The following is a 25,586-nucleotide window of genomic DNA, read 5'->3' as shown; positions in this document are numbered from 1 at the left end:
TTGCAGCCAAACAGCTGGGGCACTCAACTGGCAGAAAAGATCTAAGTTTTAGTTGCCACTTCATAGACTATTTCTGTTTTGTTACTTACCTTCTAATAGGAAACAAAATGCAACAAAGTCAAATATGCAAAGATTGGAACCTGTTCTCTTCCTTCCCACTGCATTGTCCAAGTTCCTAATTTCAAGGTCTCAAAGCATCACCACATCTATGTCTCTTCTGGATCTAGCCTATGGGGTGTGATAGAGGCTCATTTGATTGACTGTTTATATCTCTGTCTTCAGAAACAAAAAGTTTCTTAGCATTTGCGTACCTCTTCAGCCATTAAGCTTTTTTAATTTCTGAAATGTGTGACTGGGGATGCCGCTCTTACAAGTACTGCTCCATAGAGATAATAAAGGCAGCAGCATTTCATTTTAAAGAATATTTAAAGTTTATTCTATTTTTACAGTCACATTTACTGAAGCAACCATGGTATCCCTAAATGAATACTTCCAGAACTGGATCAACAGAATATTCTCTGCTCTCATGAGCCTCCAAACTCTAGTAAGTCCACCTTATCAATGAGTCTAAAATAATGACTCATTACCCATCTTCCTAACAGCACAATATGTCTTAAAGTTAATTCCTCTTTTGGCGATTTCAGCATTTTTTTAAATTACTTTTGCAACTTGCATCTTGTGGATTACAGAATCACAGAATAGCTGTGATTGGAAGGCATATCTGGAGATAGTCTAGCCCAACCCCCCGATCAAGCTGGGTCACCAGGTTGCCCAAGACCATGTCAGTAAGGTTTTATCTCCAAGGATGGAGACTCTACAAACTCTCTGGGCAACCTGCTCAAGTGTTCAACCACCTTCGCAGTGAAGAAGTGGTTTCCAGTGTTCAAGAGGAATTTCCTGTGTTTCAGTTTGTGCCCATTGTCTCTTGTCCTGTCACTGGATACCACTGAGAAAAGTCTGTCCTTTACATTCTTTACATGTCTTCTTTACATTCCTCATCAGATATTTATACACATTGATAAGATCCCCCTAAGCCTTCTCTTCTCCAGGCTAAACAGTCCCAGTTCTCTCAGCCTCTCATCATATAAAAGGTGCTATAACCCCTTCATCATCTCTGCGGCCCTTTGCAGGACTCACTCCAGTAAATCCATTTGTTGCACTGGAGAGCCCAGAATTGGACACAGCACTCCAGATATAGCTTCACCAGTGCTGAGAAGAGATCACCTCCCTCAACCTGCTGGCAACACTCTGCCTAATGTAGCCAAGAATGTTGTCAGCCCTCTTTGCCATGAGGGCACATTGTTGGCTCATGTCCAACTTCTTGTCCATAAGGACCCACAGGTCTTTTCCTGCAAAGCTGCCTTCAGGCTCACTGGACCCCAGCCTGCACTGGTGCATTGGGTTACTACACTCCAGGTGCAGGAATTTGCATTTCCCTTCGTTGAACTTCTCAAGTTCAACATTTCTCTGACCTGTTCAGCTCCTCCTGAATAGCAGTACAACTCCCTAGTGTACCAGCCACTCCTCCCAGTCTTGTGTCATCACTAAACTTTCTGAGGATGCATTCAGTCCCATCACGCAGGCCATTAATTAAGATGTTAAACAATATTGGTCCTGGTACTGACCCCTGAGGGACTCCGCTAATTACTGGCCTCCAGCTGGACTTTATGCCACTGATCACAGCACTCTGAGCCTGGCAGTTCAGCCAGTCCAGTTTTTAACCCACCTAACTTACCAAGTCTGCACTTCATCAGCTTATCTATGAGAATATGGGAGACATAACAAAAGCCTTACTAAAGTAAAGGTCTCTCCTCATCCACCAAGCCAGTCACCTCATCACATAAGGCTATCATGTTGGTTAATCATGATTTCTCTTTTATAAATCCATGCTGAGTACTCTCAATAACTTTCCTGTCCTTCACACGCTTGGAAATAGGAGCCAGGATCAGTTGCTCCTCATCTTCCCAGGGATTAAAGTGAGGCTGACCAGCTTTTAGTTTCCCAGATCCTCTTTCTGCCTTTTCTAAACACAGAAGTGACACTTGCTCTCTTCCTGTCCTCGGGAATCTCTCCCACTCACCATGAAGTTTCAAAGTCAATGGAGAGTGGCTTTGCAATGACATCAGCCGGCTCCCTCAGCACTTGCAGGTGCATCCTGTCAGGGCCCATGAACTCGGGCATGTGCAGTCTGATCTTCTTCTGCCAAGTCTTCATTGCTCCAGACTTCCACTCTGGTCTCAGAGGCCCAGGATTCCTAAAGGCCACTCTTGGCAGAGAAGACAGAGACGAAGAAGGCATGCAGTACCTCTGCCTTTTCTGTGTCCCTTGTCATCAGGGCTCTTGCTTCATTTAATAGCAGGCCCAAATTTTCCCTAGCTTTCCTTTTGCTGCTGATGTATTTGTAGAATTCCTCCTTGTTGCCTTTAACAATCTTTGACGGTTTCAACTCTAGAAAGACTTCAGCTCTCCTAGCCCCATCCCTGCATGCTCAGACAACGTTTCTATATTCCTCCTGAGTCACCTGTCCCTGCTTCCATTACTATTCATGTAATGCTTTTTCCCTCTAACCAAATACACATAAAAATAAATACAAAAGTAATGTAATGTTAACATTGGTTAACCAGTATGATAAATTAACTATGAAGTATTTGCCCATTCTTTAAGTATCAAACTAGAAACTGTAATACACTTTTGAATACACATTAAGTTAAACATACTAATGGAGCTTTGCAAGCTCAACTTTTTATCCCAAATTCTTATTCCTTGGAAAAGGGAGGGATGCGGACAGAAGCGAAACCTTGGATTTAAGAGGGAGAAGATGACAAAATATATCACTATGTCATTTATGGTTAATTAGAAGTGTCTCAGTACATCAAAAGATTTGCAATCCTTAAAGAAACATCTTTTTATCTGAAGATTTTGACATATTTTCTCAAATGTGAACATCTGATTGCCATGTCAATCAAGATTTTCGTATGCTAAATACAGTCTGTTCTACAGTTTTTACTATTAGTTTACTATTTTTACCACAAGTCTGTCCTTCAGTTTAGTGTCTGCACTTTAGTGACTGCAAGATGGATCAATGACAAGAATAGCTCTCATCCAGGAAGGTAAAATCTTAGTGATGATAATTTTTCATGAGCAACAGGAAAATCAAAAACTGCTCGACTCTTCTAGAGAGGTGTACAATAAAAATATATATTACATACTTCTAATATATCAAATGACACTTCTCTGAATTAGCTAATTTGAACAGATGGAATTGATAAAGAACCTTGTTTACTGTTGAATAAAGAAACTAAAATCTACATACTCTTAGCTATCTGCTAAGACATTCTGCACTAAGGAATGTCATTTAAAAACTTCTAAGCAAACCAAGAGAATGAGACTGAGAACAAAGCTGCACATCCACAATTCAGACAGCTGATCCTGGGTACTTAATGTGAAAAAAAATGAATGTTGAAAAACAACATTCTTTCAATATACAGAAAATCTCAAGTAAAAGAAAATGATTATGTGCAGTCCAAGACCATCTCTCATCTGCTAAACTTTTTTTTAATAACCTATAGTCTTTTGAGGCAGAGACTGTCATTCATTAAGTATTTATATGACACCTAACTTAATACTCCAATTGACTGTGGCCTGTATGGGTCTCTAATGTGTATGTTACATTATAACAGGCCCTTAAAGTAATTGTTAAATAACCAAAAAATGTGTTTAACTAGTAAGGCATTTATTTTAAAAGTCACGCTGGAATAGCCAAAGCTAATTGCAAGAGAGAATCAAAGCTAATATAATTATTTGAGAACCTCACATACCAGGACAGTAATAGTTCTTGTCCTCAAAGATTTTAAAAAGCATCTTTTTAGCATATAGCCTACCTGGCATATATGCTTCAGAATTTTCTTTATACCTGAGGATCTGCAAAGTACTTAAAAACACAAAAGAAATCTGCAAAATGAATTAATCAAAAGTGATACACGCTGGCAGAATGAGCTTTATACAGATTTATACAGTAAACAATGCTATAAGTCACAATCCAATGTCTGAAATGATATCTAATATAGAATAAATCACTGAATGTAGCGACAAGCTACGTAGCACTGTGTGCTCTCCCAATATCTTTAAACCAAGGCCTTACTCAAATGATCTCATCTGGAAAGCCAGTAAAAGGGTTTTCCTCAATTACATTCACTTAACATGGTTAAAAATCCAGCCAGCATCTTAAGATGCATCATCACTGCACAGTAATGGACATTAGATAGCTATGTTACAGCCTAAAGGAACATTTCAGATGTATTATGTTAACTTAAATGGAACTAATACAATTGAAGCGCATGCTGCTTTTTTGCTTTTTTTGTTTTTTTTTTCCTTCAAATCTATCAAGAAACTCTTTGAAAGTATGGAGGCTGAAGTTTCATTTTTGATTCCGATGGAGGAAAGGGATGTGAATCTCCAAAGGCTTCAAGTGTTTATAAAAAGCTAGCAAGTGTGAGAAGTTACAATGCTATTCATAAATTCTAAGAAAACTGTTATCTAACAATGTATATACAATATAAATAGACGATAGATGCTTATAAGTCAATTCTCAACCTACACGTTGTGTATCAGAATCTGGCACAACAATAATGTGTGGACATTGCTTCCTTGGCACTGATCTATAAAATGTCTCTAATCATGAAAAAATAGGGCAGATTAGTGGAATAAATCATTAAATTTCTAACTGGTGTTTCGTTTGGCAAAAGGCCTTGTGCAAAGGCAATGCACATCCTCCCACTTCTCCAACAGGCAGACCAAAAATGGGGCATAACACAGAGCCCAACTTAACAAAAGCTGCTGAGTTAGACTGAGCTAAATATCAGCACTGTCATTCCTAGAAGCAGTAGCAGCCTGGTATAAGGAAGCCTAGGAAAGGAACGGAACACACACCCCAAAAGGCAGCACAGGGTATCTGAGAAGGCGGCACAGCAGTAAGGGATAGTTATTAAAAGGCTGGAAATTGCTGCTGTGATATCCACGGAATCAAAAAGGAAAAACAGTGGGCTTTAAAGAATTGCTTGCTGACAACAACAGGCTGATGCTAAGGCTTAGCTATAGTCATGAGAAAGACTAACAGAAGATATAATAAAAATGACGAGCTAGGCAAGGCTACACGGGTATACATGTTCCCAGGTAGATGAAAGGACACATACAGAAGAGCACACAGAATCTTCAGACAACTACCAAGTCAGTTTTGTAGAGGTATATAAAATCCACCGTAAGGACAATGTATTAAGGCCTTAGATACAAGTACAGGAGCTCTGCTCTTTCAGACTCCCAATTTGTGCCATAACTGTCTGCTTGTTTTATTTTCTTTGGCTGGAACCTGGTTTAGAAAACTTCATCCAGTTTCACATCTATCCCCTACTCAGAGGTAAACACAAGCACTGGGACCTATCTCAGTTTTTAAAACTGAGAGAGGATTCAAAATATATTTGAGTCCAGAGTCCTTTTTCAAAACCTGATGCAATCAGATTGGCAAGTATGCACTTCTGCTCACATACATGCATTCATGTGTGTGCATGCACGCACTACACACACACACACACACACACACACACACACACACACACACATACAGAGTGGAGAAAGAGCAAGTGCTATGCCTTCTAACAAAGCAATAACTAAAAACTACTTCTGTCCCATCCCAGGTCACTTTGGGAGACCAAAGTAAATGGAAACTATGTATTTTGAGAAGCAAGGACTTTCCTGTGTGAGAGGCTGTGCTACTTCAATTTACAATGTCAATTAAAGATGATACAGTAGACCAGTGCAGGCTGCATCTAAAGGCTTATTTTAGCTGGAGTAGCTTTTTTCCATTATCAATTTACCTCGATGTGGTTGCATCCAATAGGTTGGGTTTTTCACTTAACATCAAAAACAATCTGTGTAAGATATATGGGATATTTGATCAACAGACTCTATATGAAGATATGCACCCAAAGGAAAAAACAATAAGTAACACCTAGAAAAGAAAGATTTCAGCATAACTTGTCAAATTACATGCAAAAGATACTAGTGTTAGTCCTAAAGGAAGTGTATCTTTGTCTAATTCACATAGAGTTAGACTTATACAAGAAAAGATATTATACGTTGAAATTACTTTTCAGATGTTAATGACATAAAAGCCATTTTCAGTATTTGGCCACCACAATTTAAACTGAATGCAAAGATAAAAAGTCAGACCTACAAGAAGATGACAGCAAAGAAATGTTAGCCTTAGTTCTGTATCTTCCATGATTATTAAGGGAAGAACCAATTTATATTTAATGCTTTATTCTCCTATAAGCATTAAGAAAGCAATGTGCTCAAGTATTTTGTTTAAAGCTGATGAGGGGAAGGGACAGAGGACCTGCTGTAAACCTTGGACTCTTATTTCTTTTAGAACTTCTTCTCTTGACATCAGCTGTAGTACAGCCGTAACAAACTCTGAAATCTCAGCAGACAGGCAATAGTTATGTAATACCAGCTAATAAAGAAAGCTCATGAAAATTAGTGGAATCTAATGTTCTCTTGAAAGAAGAAAAGAAACTAGTAAAATTGAAGCTGATGCAGAAATCAAGAAGGCATCAGCAGAAGTAGCACAATCACTTGAAAAGCAGGAAGACAATCATTCAGTATCCAAGAAACAGGAACATCTCAAAAGCAAACAAATGCTTCTGTGAGCATGATCATGTGATTGGAAGAAAAATGAGTTTTTGGGCACTGTATGTAGCCTCAGGCCACCGACTCTCAAATTGCAATCGGCGGACTATGGGTGGTGCACAAGGCTATGAGATATACTCTTTTCTGACAAATTAGATCAAGATCACAACTTCTGAATTTTCCAACTGAAGCAACTAAATAAAAGTGCAGTAATAATACAAGTTTTGAGGGCCTGAGAACAGTTAATTCCCTAAAAATATGGGAGCTACTGCTTTGGCCAAAAACCGATTTTTCCCATGTATCATTACTAAAAGGAACAGTCACATCTTCTTTCTCCTTACAGCCACTTATTTCCATCTCTACTGTGTGGGCATAAACACTTACACATAGTAAACCCAGAGAAATTGATTTAAAACTAGCTTGGCTAAATATCTGCATCTGGATCAGTTCCCAATCTAGTTCACCATATAGCTGTATGAACACATTTACTGACATACAAAAGAGCTCATGGACAGGACTACTTCTCTAGCTAAGATGAATTTCACCATTCATAAAACAGAATAAGAGATTAATTTATCACAAAGAACTGCTAAAGGATTCAATATTTGTCAACTTTTTGACTAAGGCTCAGTAAGTTTTTCGTTGTTGTTGTTGTTTTTTAAAAAAGGAGAGACCCAGGATTACAAGCTTTTGCCATATTCAGTTTATTTCTCAATTCTTTTTATAAAAACATTTCTAATTTTGCCCTTAAGTGATATCTTAATTTTTTTGAGTGAATAGGATGTTTGAAGACACGTATGGATTCATAATCATTAAACACACAAATCTTTTCCCTTGTTTAGCTAGCCTGCTTTCCACTTGCATCTTTTATGCCTCATTTGTATAACCTCCATCTCTATACTTTGTAGAGGCTAGAGTTTATACTTTTGCATTTATATAATGTCACTATCAACAGTTTCCTATATATTTTCTTTTTCTCCTATTTCTCCCTCAAAATCCTATTTTTATTACTCATCTTTAAATTGTGTTTTTTAACGTTAGGATAGATTTTTACATGACTACAGTATTTCAGCATTTTCTACTATTTTAAATCACATTTCCTCTTTACTTCCATCATAAATTTACCTTAATGCTGAAGATGCTACTTACATTGTAAGTCATAAAACACAGTTTAGATAGCTACTTCATCTCCAAACACTGTATCTGGACAAAAAAAACATGGTCAGTACATAATTGGTAGCCATGGAGACTGTGGAAACGTGTAATGTTTGACAAACGCATGGTACTGCAAGTTTCTCACGTTAAGTAAAATAAGGCCTTAAATGAATACACAAGATCCAATGACCACAATTACATAAACTAAACTATCCATTTTCTTTACCTCAGCCAATTCTCGCCCCCCTTTTTAAGGGAATATCAAGAATCCCAAAGTCTAACTTACTCAGCTAGCTAATGCCTGTGACTAGTTGTTCCAGTTACCTCCATCGAATGGATAACAGTCCATTCAAGAGAAAAATAATGATTCTGTTCAGGTCAGCAATGAAGAAGGTATGCAGGACAGAAGTGAAGTTAGAAAATTATCTTGTAGGCAGATATCAGATAGTTGGTGTATAGAAAGGTGTCAAAAAAAAAAAGAAAGAAAACAAGTCAATACCATGTCAACCATGTCAGGTTAACATCCTCAAAGTTAGCTTATTAGCTAATTTGACTGATAAAGATATGTTTGGAAATGTAATCAGAATCAGATTTAGTCTATCATGTAAGATGATAGACCGAAAGATCTGTAGTCTTTTGAACAGATGACAAATGAGATCTGGCAGGAATGGGTAATGCACGTGTGTGCATGAGTGTGTGTGTGTGTGTGTGTGTGTGTGAGCGCACAGGGGTGCATAAAACATATGCATAAATATACTTATTTTCTTTCCCCTAGCATACTTTAAAAGAAATAGTTTTCACTGCATATACAGAACATTTTCTTGTGAAAATTCCTAGCATCATTTCTGCCCTGAAAAAATGATAGATATTTGTCACACTTACAGAAATTCACACTTTTGCTTGCACCATAATCCTAAATGGAAGTGCCACTTTGGGCAAAAGGATACAGTTTGAAGTATGTGTCTAGTATCCACACTGACATGCAAGCACTGGAGCTCTGTACATTTCTAACAGCAGAAATAAAATCAAAGTTAGTCAGTAAATTTGAGGATGTCACTGTTTTACTTAGTCTTCAAATTAGGTCTCTTTATTAACCATCCTCTAGCCAAGATAGTAATTTATAGAAAATAATTGCTAGAGGTTTTTGACTATTAAGGATTAATATATTAAAAAAAGCAAAGACCTAATCTTCCTATTTGTCTGTGAATCCTTAATGTCATGTTTGCCTTTTCCCAATCTTAATACTGCAGAACTCTAATATTCAGTCTTTCTAGCTACCTAGCTACCCAAACATGCAAATTCCCAAATGCTTAGCTCTTCATTAAGCACAAATGTCTGGCACAGCCTTCATGTTCACCTAGCTACCATTCATATGAATCAAAAACAGGAAAGTACATCTTGGCTTACTTTTCCTCAAAATATTTTCCTATAGCAGGAAAATCCTTACTTCCCTTAACTATATTTTTTCCTGCTTGCTATTCACTGGAGGCAGTGTCTTTGGTTGTCAAGCAGGTTAGGCTAGCAAATGCCATTGAGAGAGTACCTGTCCTGACAAAGCAGTACTTCCAACACAGGAGACAACACTTAAGTTAATTAGAAGAATGTCAAGACCATCTTCTGAATTAATCAGGGTGATCTATGCAAAAATAATACATGATTAGATCTGCTTGAGCTGTGGCCAGAAGGGGAAAGTCCTGACCCTCCCCTACCATCCTAGCTGTGTAATCCTGCCCCTTTGGAGATACTACATTGTGCTGATTCAACTTGTTTAGGCTGCAGAAAATTAGACAGACAGACAGAAGTTTTCTGCTGGGTTGTCAAGTTAAACTGGTTTTGCATACAGTAAGAAATGGCACAGTAGAGCCAGCCTGCGAGAGGAAAGCATGGCTGTGCAGTTGCAAACAGAACATATCTTTCCCACAAGTCAGCTGTTAGATAAGTTAAATCAGATCATCTAACTCCACAGAAGTAAATACATTTAGAGGAGGAAAAAATGAAGAAAAATTAGTAAAGAACAATAGCAATGTAAAACATTGCCAGCCTTGCTCACCATTCACCTAGTTGAGTAGAAGTATTTGCATAGCTCTGTGCTGAACTAGATCACACAACCGATTCAGCTGGAACATCTTTTTGCTGGGTTAAGTCTCAGCTGTTTCCGTTCCCTGCCTGGTTCACTGCACAGCCATACAAAGGTTATGCCAGCAGAGTGCAGCAGCAGAGTCAACAGTCAGCAGTGGTGTTAAAGCCATTGGTAAATTTTCATGAGGGAAAAGATTAAACCTGGACAGAGTCCTATAAGGCTACAAGGAGGCGATAAGTTACAGAAGACTGCATGCTGCACCAGGAGACTATCCTTTCTGAATAATGCAGCTTGAGATGTAGGGAATGCAGGAAGACAAAATCCCTGACAAAATATAGTATGGATTTTCCTAATAGACAACTCAGCTGGATACACAGAGTGGCTGGCCAGACTAAATATTAATGTAGATGAAGAAATGACAGAGAAAGCACATTTATGCCTTTTATAAAAATTTGTAGCTGTATTGCTTATTTTGAACATTTGCCATAAATACCTTTATTTTATACTGAATTTTACTTCAGTCTAGTTTAAGTGAAGGATAATTTCAAGGCTCATTAACAAAAGGCATTTCTCACATCTCTTCAGGTACTTCAGCTCCCTTCTCCAGAGTATCCGAAGGATATACCCTCGCCCATACCAATCTCAAAGCGTGGAGAAACAGTCTGGTATCACTTTCCATGGTTAGGAATGTCTCCTCAGTGCTGCCCACTGGAAGACATGCTGGCATGCAACAAGAACTGTTAGAAGTACACACAATACTGTTGAGACAAAAAATAGCTAATGGTGTGCCTATGGATTAGTATTTCAGTTCGGCTCAGAAGTGCACTTTCAAAGTGTTTCTCCCCATAGCTCCCAATCAACATACTGCAGAGTAGTATCAAAGCAAACAGTGGAATTCATTTTGGACAAACCTAAATGAGATGTACTCCAGGAGTGCACCTAATTCACTCCAACCATTAGTCAGAGTTCACTCTATGGGATTGGAGCTAATGCAATGTAAAACACCAGGAACCACAAATAGTGTGGATGTAGGGTTTGTTTTACAAAACTGCTGTTAGGTTGCAGTACTTGCTGACACAGTCTTAGCTTAAATTGATTGAAATCACAGAAGATAATTTAACTTGATGAATTATAGTTAAAAGACCTATGAAGATAGAAAACTAAACAGGAGACTATTTATGGTTGCAGAATTGAGAGAGCACTTTATTCTCCTAGTATAAAGAACTTCTGTATCTGCCTGCCTGTGTTTTCTATGATACTGAAATGGCTGCTAGTAGAAATGTTATCGTCAAGGGGTTTAAGGTCTAAATTTATGCTTTGAATTCATTACAGTATATATTTTGCTATTGCCTCAAATGGTTCTGGGCTAATGTTTTCACAATATCTTAAACACAGAGGAAGCTCCTGAATGTACCCTAATTGTTAGATATTCTCTAGATGCTAATAAGATCCTAACCACTCATTTAAAAGTGTGTTTGGTTTGCATATTTTTCATACACACAGTTAAATTTACTTTCTAGAGTCTCAAGTATAGGAAGACTGTTTTTAACTGAAGGTACTTGCTCAGTGCAGAACAAAGATGATTAAGTATAATCTAAACATGAAGGCTTGCCAAAATTATTGGGGAGAGCACCAGAAGATGATGGTGGGAAAAAATGCTGAGAATGTTTACTATTTTATGCCTAAAACCTCCCTTGTGATATGGTGAGCCTTCTCGGCATCTTATACCTAACAATCAGATATAAGACACTCTATCAAGAGATTAAGAGATTTTTCTAATATTAAGGACAATCCATGATTGGCTCAGTTTAATGCTATATAGGAATTTGCCTCAGATGCCTTTTCCAGAAAGACATCGTGTTCATCAGAGCACTCAAAAAAAGGCTACTTGAACTCCTTCCTGACAGAACAACAGCGAAGTGACAGCTAGTATTTTCACAAATAACCTTTGATCAATTACCAAGCTAAAGAGAAAAGTCAAGCACCAAAATCATTGTGCATAAACTAGAGCTAACTCCTTTATAATAAAGAATACAAAAAAGCAGGTGAGCATCCTTCAAGCGTAACGATCATAAGATATTTTTCAGTAGTTGCTCTTACTATGCATTTTAGAGCTTCCTTTTTGATCTTTGATGTTTAGTGAAAAAAGATGGAAAGTTTTAGATCAGAAGGTCCCAAACACTGGAGACCCTAATAAGAGTTTTAACTCTTACCCTGCTGGAATTTAACTGGTATGAGTAGACATTAAAGTTTTACAGCTCCCTACTCCCTAGGGCATACTCCTTAAAAAAAAAAAAAAAAAAAAAAAAAAAAAAAAAAATTAGATTCTGTAGAAGTTTAAATACCCTCAACTTACATTGTATACATCTTCAACATAACTGCTCCTAACTTCTTACAGCCCTGTGCCTTGCCTTCTCTCCAAAGAAGCATGCCAGACAGCATACTTACTTGAAAAAACTAGAGGATAGAGGATTTCTCTCAAAAAATCTCAACAGCCTCTATGTCTTCTGGTTTATTCCATGTATCTCTTCCTGGTTTCTTCTTTTCCTCATTCTGCTAAATAAATGCAAACAGAAACACTGGCACATATAAAATGATTTGGAATTTCTCCCAATGGGAGATTGGGAGGGAAGGAAATTCCACATGGGCTTTTCAATCTGTTCAGTTGAAGGGATCATTAAAAAGCCAATCATCAAGTACATTTTACAGTAAGTAAAACTACTTTCATTTTGACATCCATGTTGTACAGACTCAGCTAAACCCAGTGACTAGGGTGTTCCATTTCACTGATATATTGTGTCCAACTACCAAAGAAAAGGAACATCATGAGAATGATTATCTGAGAAGTTCACTCAAGACATCATGATGCTAGGAAAAAGACAGAGATTACAGAAAGATTTTAAAAAACTTTATATACCATTTGTCCTCATATATTCTCTTAATTTGCATATTTTTGAGGATGAAATCAGAGCTTATTAGCAGTGCTGAATTTTTAACCAGAGGGGGCTACACGAATTAGCATCTATTGTCACTTTTTCCCAGCATCCCAGTATTTTTTGAGGTTTATCTGCAGAAGCACTTAGTCCCTGGACTACCTTTTAAAGATGTGTTTCAAATATATTCCTCCTCAGTATACTTACTCTAGGGCTCACTGTTTTCCCCAAGAAGCTGATTTTGAGGACACCCCACTTGTTTTAGGCCTTAATGTCTCCTCTGGAGTGCTTAGACAACTAAAATGGAAAAATGAAACTAAAAAAGCAAGCGGAAGTGCCTATTCCTATTCATCTTCCCCTTTTTTCCCTGCTTGTTCTGGAAATAATACGTTTTTTTTCTTTCCAAATAGGTACTTCTCTTTAGGCATTCTGTCCCTTTCTCCCTATTTTTCTCTGAGATAAAGATTCTGAAAGGGAGTCTATAGTAACCTCCTGGCTTCACACCTCTCTACACTGTTACACCACTGATGTTCAGTGTGGGGAAGAACCGTGTCAGTAGAAACTTTCTTAATATCTCTTTGAACACCTGGAATTTTGCTTTTTGCGGAAAAATATTGTGCCACCCTGCCTTTCCTAAGACATTTGATTTGCAAGTAACTAAAATACTACACAGAAGGATACATAGCTGCCTGACACCAGCAGCTTCTCTTTTATGTCTGGTCTGTCTTTGCATCCCCAAGAAAACGGATTGAGGAAGGAATAAGAAACAGCACAGTAGAAGTGCACTGGTTTGCTAAAATCATACCTATTGCCATACTCAAATATCTCAATGCCTCTTCAAGAATTGCTGGATGAAGGCTTTACAGACTTGTGACATTTCATCCCAGGCATTGCTACCAACACCTTCATAAGCGGTCTATCAGCTTCTTAGTAGCTTGCTAAGCAGAAAGGGGAACGTTATTTGTTTAAGGGCAATCTTTGCCTGCTCTGCCATTTACCAAGGCATCCTATGAACTCTTTCCTTCTGAATCAGGATACTTTTCAGCAATTCGTTTTAATTCCCGCAGAATGTACATTGTTCTTCATCCATACAACTTCCCATAAAATGAAAAATTCTGAATAGAGCCTTGCTTCCTGGTAAACACCTTCCATCATTTTGGTAGGCTACAACGCTCTTCCCGTTCCTCAGAAACACCACCACCTAGAGAGAAGTCACAACACAGACACAGATGCCTGCAACCAAACAGGCAGGAACAGAAGCGGCAAGGAGCAGCCTTCATCCTTCTATCAATAGCATATCATGCTGATTGCTAGTTATCTACTATAGTTCTTTGGACAGCCATAAGCATAAAAGCCACAATGATTTTACTGAAGATGGCAGCAGCCAGAACTGTACAACCTAGACATATTTCTGCAAGTTGGTATTTTTAGAACTCAAGGATGTCCAAGGAGTGGGGCAAGCTTACAGGTCTTCAGGATTTCAGTGTGAATTTAAATCCCCCACAACATATGTTTCAAAAAAACAAACAACCCCCCCCATATACCTAAGTTTCCCACTCTGAGGTTTCAAAAGTCACATTTAATATAGAGGAAATAGGGTACCAAGACTATCACTTCCTAGGTTTAGCTTTTAACACTACCAATATAAGTTGCAATTGCCTTTTATTCAGAATATAAGAAAGACTCATCAGCTGGAAAGGAACGAAAAACAGGTCTCCAGTGTATCACAAGTAATCAAACACTTTTTATGAAGTATTTACACTGGGTAATAATCAAGTGCTTGAACCAAGATCAGGGGCCAGGTAATTTTAGATGGTACAATATGTAGTCAACAAATCCTCACCTAGACAACAAATTACTGCCTTCCCCCAAAAAATATTTTGTAAAATATTTTGTCCTCACATGACAATATTATTGACAAATTATATTGAGAAAGAAATGTTTTATTATTCAACTATCTTCCTTCCTCTTTGCAGTTAAACTGTCAAGTTTCAAAACAAGATGCCACTTTCCACAGATATTGAACAAGATAAAGCATGAGCAGTGTTATCTGCGTTTTATAAAAACCTTGAAAACAGGCATCCTTCATATGAGTGCCACATATATTAATATACAAACATTTCACTGAATCACCTTGAAATGGTACCTTACAGTTTTACATGCCTTGATTTTTTATCTGCTATTTGGTCCATCTATTTGATTAACTCATAATCAATTGCCAAAATAAATACAAGACAAATTTTTCAAGTGAAAATATTTCCACACAGAATTTAACTTCTTTGAAGCATACAGTACAACAAAGAAAATTCCAAGAACAAACACTAAGCACTCAAAAGCCCAAAATATATCGAAGTTCAAGGTCCACAAGCATTCTGCTTCTTTGCTCTACTACATAATTAAGTGATACAATTTAATTAGAATTGGAAAAAATGCATTTTTAAGAAACAAATATTTCTTTAGTTGCAGCCTTAAATAAGCATACAGCTTAATAGTCAATATATTACTATATTGGCCTACTAATATAATTTGTACGTTAAGTACACAACAATATTAAATATAACACATTACGAATATTAAAAATATTGCTATTCTAGGTAACTAACTTGCATATGGAAATAAGCTGACATTGAGTCAGTTGTTCTAGATCTTGGCATACATCAGAAAACACTTTCCTGCTCAAAAATAGATTTTGTAACACGTAGTACTCACTAAATCACTGAAGTCAGCCAGCAGAAGTTTTGCCGTTTATTTCCTACTACTAGGAGCAGGCAATGCATTGCATTCCTTACAAAATACCATTCACCCACCTTGTTATGGTAGGATGGAGCCCTGTTTTTGCAGGATTTTGACTGCCATTTGCCAAAATGTACACATGAAAACATGATTCTTAGGGCTTTATACTATTTTTTTTCCACTTGACAACTAAGGCATAAAATAAGCCTTGTTAAATTAATCAGAAAACAAAAAAAGTAAACCAAACATATCACATACACATCTCTCTTGCACAATGAGATTTTCTAAGATAACTACGTAACTAATTCTGTTTTTCCAAGCACTCTTTAATGTCACCGCACAATGTCAATGTTAAGCACATTCTAATGTGAATTCTCAATTGTTTTTATGATTTAAAAAAAACCTAAAAAGTTATTCCCTTTTATTATATAAAAAATTCAAATATGCTGCTTTCTCATTTTCCATACAACTGTCTATTACTTTTCTATTCTCCAAGAACAGCTTTTTCAGGGATTCAGCTAAACTTTCAAGAAATATTCTCCCATAAATGAGACTGTACCCATATAAAGGACAATTTCAATACAACAGGTAAAAAGTTGTGTAACTGTATCTGCATGTAGGAACAGAATGCAAATGATTTATTTAATCTAAACATCTAGAGCTAACAAGAACTAAAATTTGTTCTCTTTTTTAGTTACCATGTCCTCCAGTTAACGCAGCATCAATCTGTGTAATCACAAATTACTAAAAACTATGCTTGCTAAAAACTATGCTTGCTTATCTTTAAAAAATTAAGAACTCTTAAAAAAATCTTTCAGTAAAACTGCTTCAATCATTTGAATAAGAAAAAATGTTTTCCACAGTCAAAATAATTTTTGCAGCTTGAATGACAGAAAAAAAGAGGAAAATCTTCACTTTCACCTCACAAAAGGCTATTCACAACAAACTTCTGTTTGTTAAACAAGCTTTTAAAGTATTTAAAGTATACATGTGAATCAGCCAATCCAAATCATGTTGCACTACATAGGAATGACATAAAAAAAATGCAGAAAGGTAAAAGGGCATCAGATGAGAGGTCAAAAGGAAAATAATGCTTGAAAAATACAGAGGAAAAGGGCACAAATAAATGCTGACAGAAAGTTCCTTTTGCAAACAAGGCTATTCATTACTTCATGTGGAAGAAATCTACATATGTACAACTCTCTTCTCAAAAGAGGCATTTTCATTTGAGAAGTCATTCATGAAAAATACAAAATATCAGCAAATGTTGCTCTTATATTCTAGCAAAGTCACAGAACTTCATTAAAACTTGCATTAAACCTGTATATTCTCACTTATCTGCTCACTATTGCGCCCTCTAATCGATTTTGCTCCTTCTGCAAGGATGTCTTGGTGGAACAAACAAGAAAAATCATTATTTATACAAGTTGAAAGAGAAGTTGTCTTGCATGTTCTCCTCTCTGCCGTAACACCAGTAGTTTCCAGACAAAGGTGTGGATGGCAGCCAGTTTTCCCATGTCCTACATGGGATACGTTCTGGTGACGTGGAACTCCCAGGAGGACACCTCCAGCACATCAGGTTGCTGCTAGCAGCCAGATTGCCAGGACCGAGAGGAATTTTCGGGAGGTAGCCGTATTCAACTGCCTACTTGTGTGCACACAAATGTGCTTCCAATTCCCAGTACTCTCCTAACACACGGTCACATATGAGGCAAGTTTAAATCTACAGTAAGGAAGGGCATAACCCTTTAAGAAGGATTGGTAATACCTAATGAGGTACAGCTAAATAAGACATGTTTGTGAGGAAAAAGCACTCCTCACTGAAAATCTAAATAGAGAAGCAAAGGACTTTCTCATCATTTCATAAATTTCAAGATAGAAATAAATTAAAAATGTTTAAATCTGAGAATATCTAAGGTCATTTGAAGCAATGTTAGAAAAGTTATAGATGACAAGCTATTATGATCTAAAAACACCTTTTAACAAAAGATGCAATACCTTCTTACTTAAAAAAAAAAAAGGCTAAATCAACATTAAGGCTGAGACACTCAGTTCCTCTCTATCAGGCTTTTGTATGCCAGACACTCCGAAGGATGAACTGATGATTGCATATTCTGCTACCACCCAGTTAGAGACCAGCATACCAATTCAAAGTTGCCCCAGAACTAAGTTAGTTCTCATAAAGTCCACACTTGGAAAATGGCACTAATTTTAAGGTGAGTATCCAGAGAAACTAAGATTTTTGCTTTACTGAAAAGGGAACAAATATAAACCCAGGAGAGTAAAAGTAAATGAAAAACAATGTTTTGGATAAGCTCTGTACTGTAAAATATGAGCTACAGAGATGTTTGGGGGAAGATGGGATCCTTTCAACTACGTACTTGGTAAGTCAAATTCAAATCAAGAAACACTGACTACACATGACTTCTCACCCCAACTCTGGAGGGATAAACAAACCCTCCAAAGTTCAGACTTGCCTCAAAAAAGTAAGTATTCATTAAAAAAAAAAGTGTATAATAGGGAAATAACCTCTTGTTTTATATATTTTTAACTTTAGTGACTCAACTTCTTCCAATTCAAAAAAACTAGAATCATAGCAAGCAAAATAGCACCATAAGTAAGCCCATAAGTACCATAAGTAAGAGTCTCCCTTACCCATGATATTCCAGTCACCCATTTTCCACACTGCATTTTAAAAAACAAAACAAAACAAAAAACATATCCAGGACTTTCTTCCCCTTTAACTACATAAAAGGTAAAGGTCCTATTCAGCCCTATCAATTTATAAAAAGGGAAATGGAAAATGGTATGGATCACAGTGAATAAAGAGAAATGCATCATAACGATTTCAAGAACCAGAAAGAAATGTTTTTGTGAAGACTTAGTGCTATAAATGGCAGAGAGGGAGCTCTCTCTGTTACTATGGATAAACTCAACATTATGACAGCTTTACACTTAGGAAAGATGAAAATGAATGTTTCTCACACTCTAGAACATTCTACTCCTAATGGAAGTATGGTATTTCTGTATTTTTACAACTGACTTGCCTAACTAAGCTTCGGGAAGAAAACTGAGGCTCCTAAGAACAGCTACTGACTTGAATTCATGTTTCAAAGAAGAGTGCCCCCTAAGACATAGTTTTTGAGAGACCAGTGTAGACAACCAAGGTAATTTGACAGTAAGTCCTCACAAACATAAGGCCACTCCATACCCTCCCACCCACACCTCTGTGAGAAAGTTCATCATAACTTCTAATGCATTTCCAAACTGTGAATAACATCACCACTGAGAAAGTATCTTGCAAATGGCATGCTTTAAGTGAAGAGTCTTAAAGGAAGGTTGTGAGAAGCTACGAATAGAGCAAAAGAGAGATAAATCAATTTTTCATCTGAGAACCAACAGCATGCTTGCTTCTAAATAGACTGACCAACCAATAATGACATCCTAAATATTTTGTTACCCAAGTTTTTTTAAAAGAAGATTCTTACCAAACAGTTACATCAGTGAACTTCAGACCTGCTCAGATAATCTTGTTTGGAAGGAGTTCGCAAGCAAACAGCACTCTGACTATCTGAGAAGGATACTTGCTTCAAAGTAATAAATTCAGATATAATGTATATGTGTTGTGTTACCTTGATGGACTAAATGGGCTCACACACCTAAAGATGCTGATGTAATATATCACATTACAATATTAAGAGATCTGAAGTCAAATAAGGTCTGAACTTTGGCATTCAGAAATCTTTGTCTGCTTTGTTGCATAGTCCCATAGCAGTAACTGTCATTTAAAAGGTTTCAATCTTTACTTAAAGGCAGAGGGAAAAAGGAAGAATAAGGTACCTAAAAAATAAATTATTAGTCAAGGGTTGCATTTTGCCAAAACCTCTTACTCCCTTAAATTGCAAAAAAGTTTCATGAGGGAAAAGCTGTTTCACCAACTTTAAAACAATACTAAAGATGGTAAAACTATGCTGAGTAAGAAAAGAAGTCCGTTTTCTGTGAAACAAATAAAAACAATATGAAAAGAAGAGCAAAGATAGAAAATGCTGTTTGTGTCTGTTGATGACTCTTACAGACCTACTTCAAGAGAAGACAAATACAGAATAGCATTTTGTTAGCCAGCCCAAGATTTGACAAATTTATATCAGTAATATACCGAAAAAACTCGATTCTAATCATCCTCTGGTCACTGACAGTTCAGTGTAACAGAACATGAAATTTTAACCAGGTATACTAAATTTTTACTGAACAGAAAACAAGAAGAGAGATTAAAAAAAGAAAATGGAGTTGGAGAAGAAAAAGCACAAAACAAGATTCAGAACCAGTCTCTTTCCATTAGGCCAATGGAGATGGCAATACCATTTAGGTCTCTCTGGATGGTTCTAGAGAAGATTTTTCTCAAAATGAAATGATCTAAGAATCACAGGAAACGGCAACATCAGCAAGAGCTGTGGTAAAGTTTGCTTCTTTAACTACTACTGTTCTAAAAACTGATAACTAAAGCTCAAATGCTATTTGTCAAAAGTCTCTAGATCCACTTAGTCCCTCATCTAAAAATAAAGGTCACAGATCATAGCTTCCACCGATGTCAACATCAGCAAAAGATGGCCTAATACTGAACCCTCTCTGGGCACTGCACATACTATTTTCTTTCTTTTTCTAGCCAATTGCAGCATTACAAAACTTTGTACTTACTGATCCAGGTTCAATATCCTGATACCAACAGTAACTGATTAACAAGCATCTTGTGAGAGATTTCCCAACCATGAAAGGCTTGGGTAGGAATGGAGGAAAGAAGAGGGAAAGGAGAATAATTCCATATGAACATTTGTATTTTACTAAGAATGTACTGGTGCACTACACTGCAGAGGGAGAGCAAGCATACTATGCAAACTTTAGCAGAGAATTAGATGTTCTTCATTTCTCCCCTTTTATCTACCCCACAATTGTGAGTGAGTTTTTTAAATAAAGAAGATACCTGGAATACTAAATAACACAGCTTAAGCCACTGTCAGCCTAACTGCACCAGCTCATTCTCCATCAAAAAAATGTCCCTATCAGACAGTTAGTATAAGGGTCCTTTTAAAGTGTATTTTAGCATGGAGGTAATCTCATGGCAGCATGAGACTCTTCTTTTACCGTGAGACAATATCCGAATTATGGACCTCATTCTTCTCGTTGACGCTAAACTAAAAGACTTTTATAGGTTGAATATAAGAGATAACACATATCATCTTAAAAAAAAAAGAGAAAAAAGTGTTGCATTTTGTATAATTTTGTGTTTAAACACAAATCTGATTTTTGATAAAACAGTAAGCAAACCCTTATTATTTTTTCTGTTTTTCTTATCTGTTACATCTGTCTTAATTTATCCCAACTGAAGAAATACCAACTCATTTTTAAATAGGAAACTGCAGCAATATACACACAAATTCACCAATTGCAATAAGTTATTAAAAAAAATGTACCTGAATGCACTGAAATCTAAGCTACAAGACAAACACTATTCACTCCATATTACCAATATACTCTAGAGCCATCCTCAGTCTTGACAGCAGGCAAAGCTAGCAACCCCCTACATAATTTATTAATATCCTCATTTTAAAAAAATGAACACACAACTTACTTTCATTCCAAATTAATTAAAATGAGTTAATTCTACAGTAAATTTTAATTCTATTTGGATACTACCATAAAGTGCGATAACAGTATTTTCTAAACAGAGTATAGCAAGTCTGATATGAACATAAACGTATATGCCTATGCTGGCCAGCCCACATGCATAAACTGATAACAAAACAAACATATTAATTCCAAGTTACAACTAATTAATTACAAAATTAATTAATTATAAAAGATAAAGAATGTTATATTATCTAATTTCTGATCCCTGAACTACTCTAAATGATTAAACCAAAAAAAATAGCGGTTATGCCAAGTTTTCCTCTTTCTACACTTATTCTTTCATAAATTAGCCAAGAAGTAATTATTAATTAATTTTTATGAGAAAAATTCAGGAGACTGAACTCAAAGTTTACTGTCTTTCCACAGCTGGAAATACTAGAGAAACAACTAGAGAGTCAAAACCCTCAAAGCGCAAATATTATCTTTCAGGGGTTAAAGGAACAGCCAGACAGAAAACAACGAAGTTTGGCCAAAGACATTATTTTTAAGTAACACATTCATATAAAATTTACTGCATGCCTATGAATATACACTGATTAGACAAAAGGGGCTACCGAATCTGTTAGAAACCTAAGAAGTGTCCCCTACCATAATGGGGGGAAAATTCTTTGGAGAATTTTTCAGCTTGTAAATCAAAACAATGGCATTAAGGGAAAAAGAGCTAACACTGTTCTGTCGGTTCAAGTCTTCTGTTTTTCCTAAAAAAAAAATAAAAAAGGGGAAAAAAGAAAAAAAGGAACACACTCTTCTTAATGGAATAACAACCTATGATGCAAAGGTGTAAGCACTTAACAGTGCTCAAACAGGATTTATAGTAAAAAATACAAACCTTCATATTCTGAATGATTATGTGAATCCACTGTGGAACTCAGGCTTTATTTAAATGATTGTAACACCACATATACCCAGTATTGCATTCTGGGAACATACACAAGTAAAAATTTTTACAACTTGCTAATCAACAGAGAATAATAACCTAAGACAGACAGTTGTAAAAAATATGCAGAGAGTCTTCTCTTAGCAGACACCTCCTCATCACTTTAACTTTTATAATATGCAACTGCATGCATGTCCTAGCTTCCAGGAACAAAAGGTACACACTCTTCCAATTTGACTTTCACACCTTGTCAAACCTGCTCTGTCTTTATTAAGAGTATGGCTGCCTGACATGTGAAAGCAATGCTGCGGATTTACATTTCTGTTACACCGTTGTTTTCTAGAGGTTTATCGCGACGACAGTCTCGCAGCGAAACGCTCTGCAGAAAGGGCTGAGCTCTGTCCCAGCCGCAGCCTCCCGCCGCTCCGGCGCCGGGGGTTCAGCACCAGGCAGCGGAACAGCGCCCGCCGCGCGCGGGGGCTTCCCGCGCCGCCGCGCCCGCGCCCGCGCCCCCGCGGCGCGGCCGAGCCGCCACGGACGGGCACGAGCCGCCGCGGCGGGAGCGCACGGGAAGCACGGACCCGCTCCCACGGGGACGGCGGCGACCCGGCTGGCCACGGCGCTGCTTAATGGAAAACTTCCCGATTAACTCCATGCCCCCTCCCCAGGGAACGCATCACCTTTCACCCCCCGCGGCTTCCGACTCCTGGACGTGCTCACAGCGCTGCTTTCCGTTAGAAACGGCGTCTTCCCAGGCTCCCGATAGCAGCTGCCGAGCCTGACGTGCAAAGATTTCACTGGAATCTCTCACCCTTCACCATAATCCCTATTTATGCTTCCTAAGCACCCGGATCCCTCGAGGCTTCATTTCTGGGCGTACCTCGCTTACGCTGGAGTGCCAATCTCCACGACACATCGGAATAACCCCACAGCCTCCCGAAGAAACCCCGACGCCTGCAACGCACATACCGACGGCGGCCCTGGGAACCGTTCTTTGCAACATCGCGTGTCATGTGCCATGGGTTTATTAAAGGATCATCCATGCGCTATGAGCAGCAGCAGCATATATGCCCCCTACCCTCCCCCCCAACAACATCCACACACACGCATAAATCCCCTCCCGAAAGCAAAGGGCGAGAAGGGGAGGGGAAGGAGTCATCCCGAAGGTGTCTCCGGTGCGCAGCGTGCCACGCTCCAAGGCGCCCCCCGGGCAGGGAGCCTCCCGCCGCCGCCCGGCGAGGGCAGGCCCCGCTCCCGCCGGCCCGCAACCCGCGCCGGCCGTGCGCCTTCTCCGCAGACACCTTCGCACCCGCCGCTCCGCCACGGCTGGCGGAAGCCCGGCCGCCTCTCCATGCCCCCCGCCCTGCAGCCGCCCCGCGCCGCGCCGCGCTCCTTCCCCTCCCGGCGCCTTCTTGCCGGGCCACTTCCCCGGGCTGCGGCGCTCAGCAGCCCGCTCGCCCGCCTGCGGCGGCGGCGGCGCCCAACGCCGCCCGGCCTCGCGCTCACGCTCCCCGCCGCCGCCCGGAGCACCGCCCCCACCCCGGCCCCGGCCCCGGCTCCCGCACGCGCGGCCGAGCGGCTGCTCCCTGCGCGGCGGCGGCGGCGGCGGCGCCGCCACGGGAACGGCCGCCGGGGCAAGGCGCGGGGCGGCCTGACGGCGCGCAGCGACCCGCGGCCGCCTCCCGCCTCGCCCCACCTCCGCCCAGCCCGGCTCCCGGCCGCGGCCGTTACCTGTGAGGACCCCGACGCGGATTTGGTGGTCGTGGTTCGTTAAAATCATCCCCTCCGACGCCATGTTTCCCGGCGCAGCACCGCACTGACAGGGAGGCGAGCGGGGGGAGGGGGCAGGAGCGCGAGCGCGGCGCGAGCGCAGAGGGGGAGGGAGGGCAGGACGGGGCGGGGCCGGGGCTGGAGGGGCGGCGCCAGCCCGCGGAGGGGCGGAGCGAGCGCGCTCGCGCCGGGAAAGGCGGTTAGGGAGGGCGCGGCGCGGCGCGAGACGAGCGTGCTGCGCGCGGCCCAGGCAGCACCAATCTAGCGCCGAGAGTGCCGGGCCTGGCGCCCGCGGCGTCTCGGCGGGCGCGCGCGACGCCTGGAGCGTGCCCCGGGGGGCGGGGGAGGGGCCGCCGCCGCCGCCCCACAGCGCCGGGCCGCGCCGGGCCTGGCGGGGGCGCAGCGCTGTGCCCGGGCCGGGCCTGCGCCGCTGGCCGCGGGGCCGGCGATGAAACAGCCCGTCTGTGCGGCGCGGGCGTCCCTGCGGGCCGGTGAGCCCCCTCCGAGCCGAGCCGAGCCCTGCCGGCGGGCCGCCGCTCGGCTTGGCCTGTGGTCACGGGGCCCTGTAGCAGCAGCGTCTCCTCCGTGAGTTTGTGCTCCTGACTGTCCCAAAAAGTTCGAACGGTTCGGTCTGCTCCTCCGTCACTCGTAAGGGGGGCTTGAAAGGCCCGAACTTCTCCTGCGCATCCCTGGTGGGAAGATGCACTTCTACGACCGGTGCATTAGGGTTTTAATTTGAAAGCCACACGTGGAAACACGCAGCACGTGTGCAGAAGCGGTTCTCCCCGTCAGCTGTTTAAAAAAGGTCGGTTTACCCTGCCCCAGCAGGATCAGCCCCATGCCAGTCTGTGGCCCAGCCGACAGCGCAGCGCCCCTGAGGCTCCCTGGACACTTCTGCCCTTGGCTGTGAAACCCATGCGGTTTAGCTGCCACTTGGCACCCTGCAGCACTCTGTTCTCAGGCTGCAACTTCATGTTACACCTCAACGGGGGGTACCTCTGGGCTGCTGGCGAAGAGATGGCTCTGGTGCTTCCTGAGATGGCTCTGGTGCCTCCTGCCTCCGGCCCTGTGACTCACAACGCTTTCTTAGGAGTGAGGCAACCACAGGGAGGGTCAGCTCAGTTCTCTGATCCGGCAGAAAATTAATCCACCACAACCCCCAAACTTTTCGTCAGATCACTGAGCTCATTGGCTTCACCTTGTGAACCCTAGTCTCTCCAAATCCATTTTCTCCATCAGCTTCATATGACATAAGTCTATGCTGCCAGTGAAGACCAAAAGTTTTTTTTTTATATATAATGATATTTTTTTATCTGGAGCAGCTCCTTCACCTAAATGATTGTATTGCCATGCAAGCACTGGTGCTAGCACTAGGGAGCAGGTTAGCAAAATATATTAAGAGGCAAGAAGAGGGTGGGATTTCCCCTTTCAGCAAAAGTGCAGATATAGGTTGGCATAAATCATTCTTGAAACATTTGATCAATCACTCCTTCTAGTTACATTCAGTCTTTTCATGTCATTTCACCTCATAACAAGGTTGCTTTTCATCTCCAGAATCCAAAGAAGTTTTCATCTTTTGATTACACTGGGTTAACAGTTCAATTCTTCAGCTCTCTAATAATGGAAAGAGATAGATGGCAAAGATTTTAGCAAGGGGACAGCACAAAAT

General features: G+C 40.1%; 1 protein-coding gene across 6 annotated transcripts in view; it reads right to left on the bottom strand.

Annotated features, from left to right (window-relative positions):
• The window catches only part of GPHN (gephyrin), a 300,320-nt gene extending 276,352 nt beyond the window's left edge, over window positions 1-23,968 (bottom strand). For all 6 annotated transcript variants that reach the window (XM_062575845.1, XM_062575846.1, XM_062575851.1 and 3 more), the window contains exon 1: window positions 23,879-23,968. In XM_062575845.1, coding sequence (XP_062431829.1) covers window positions 23,879-23,942 — 64 coding nt within the window. In that variant the 5' untranslated portion in view covers window positions 23,943-23,968. The remainder of the gene's footprint in view (window positions 1-23,878) is intronic.
• Window positions 23,969-25,586: the final 1,618 nt, after the last annotated feature.

Source organism: Rhea pennata, chromosome 5 (genome assembly GCF_028389875.1).
Source record: "Rhea pennata isolate bPtePen1 chromosome 5, bPtePen1.pri, whole genome shotgun sequence".
Lineage (NCBI taxonomy): Eukaryota > Metazoa > Chordata > Aves > Rheiformes > Rheidae > Rhea > Rhea pennata.
This window is presented reverse-complemented; position numbering and strand designations above follow the sequence as displayed.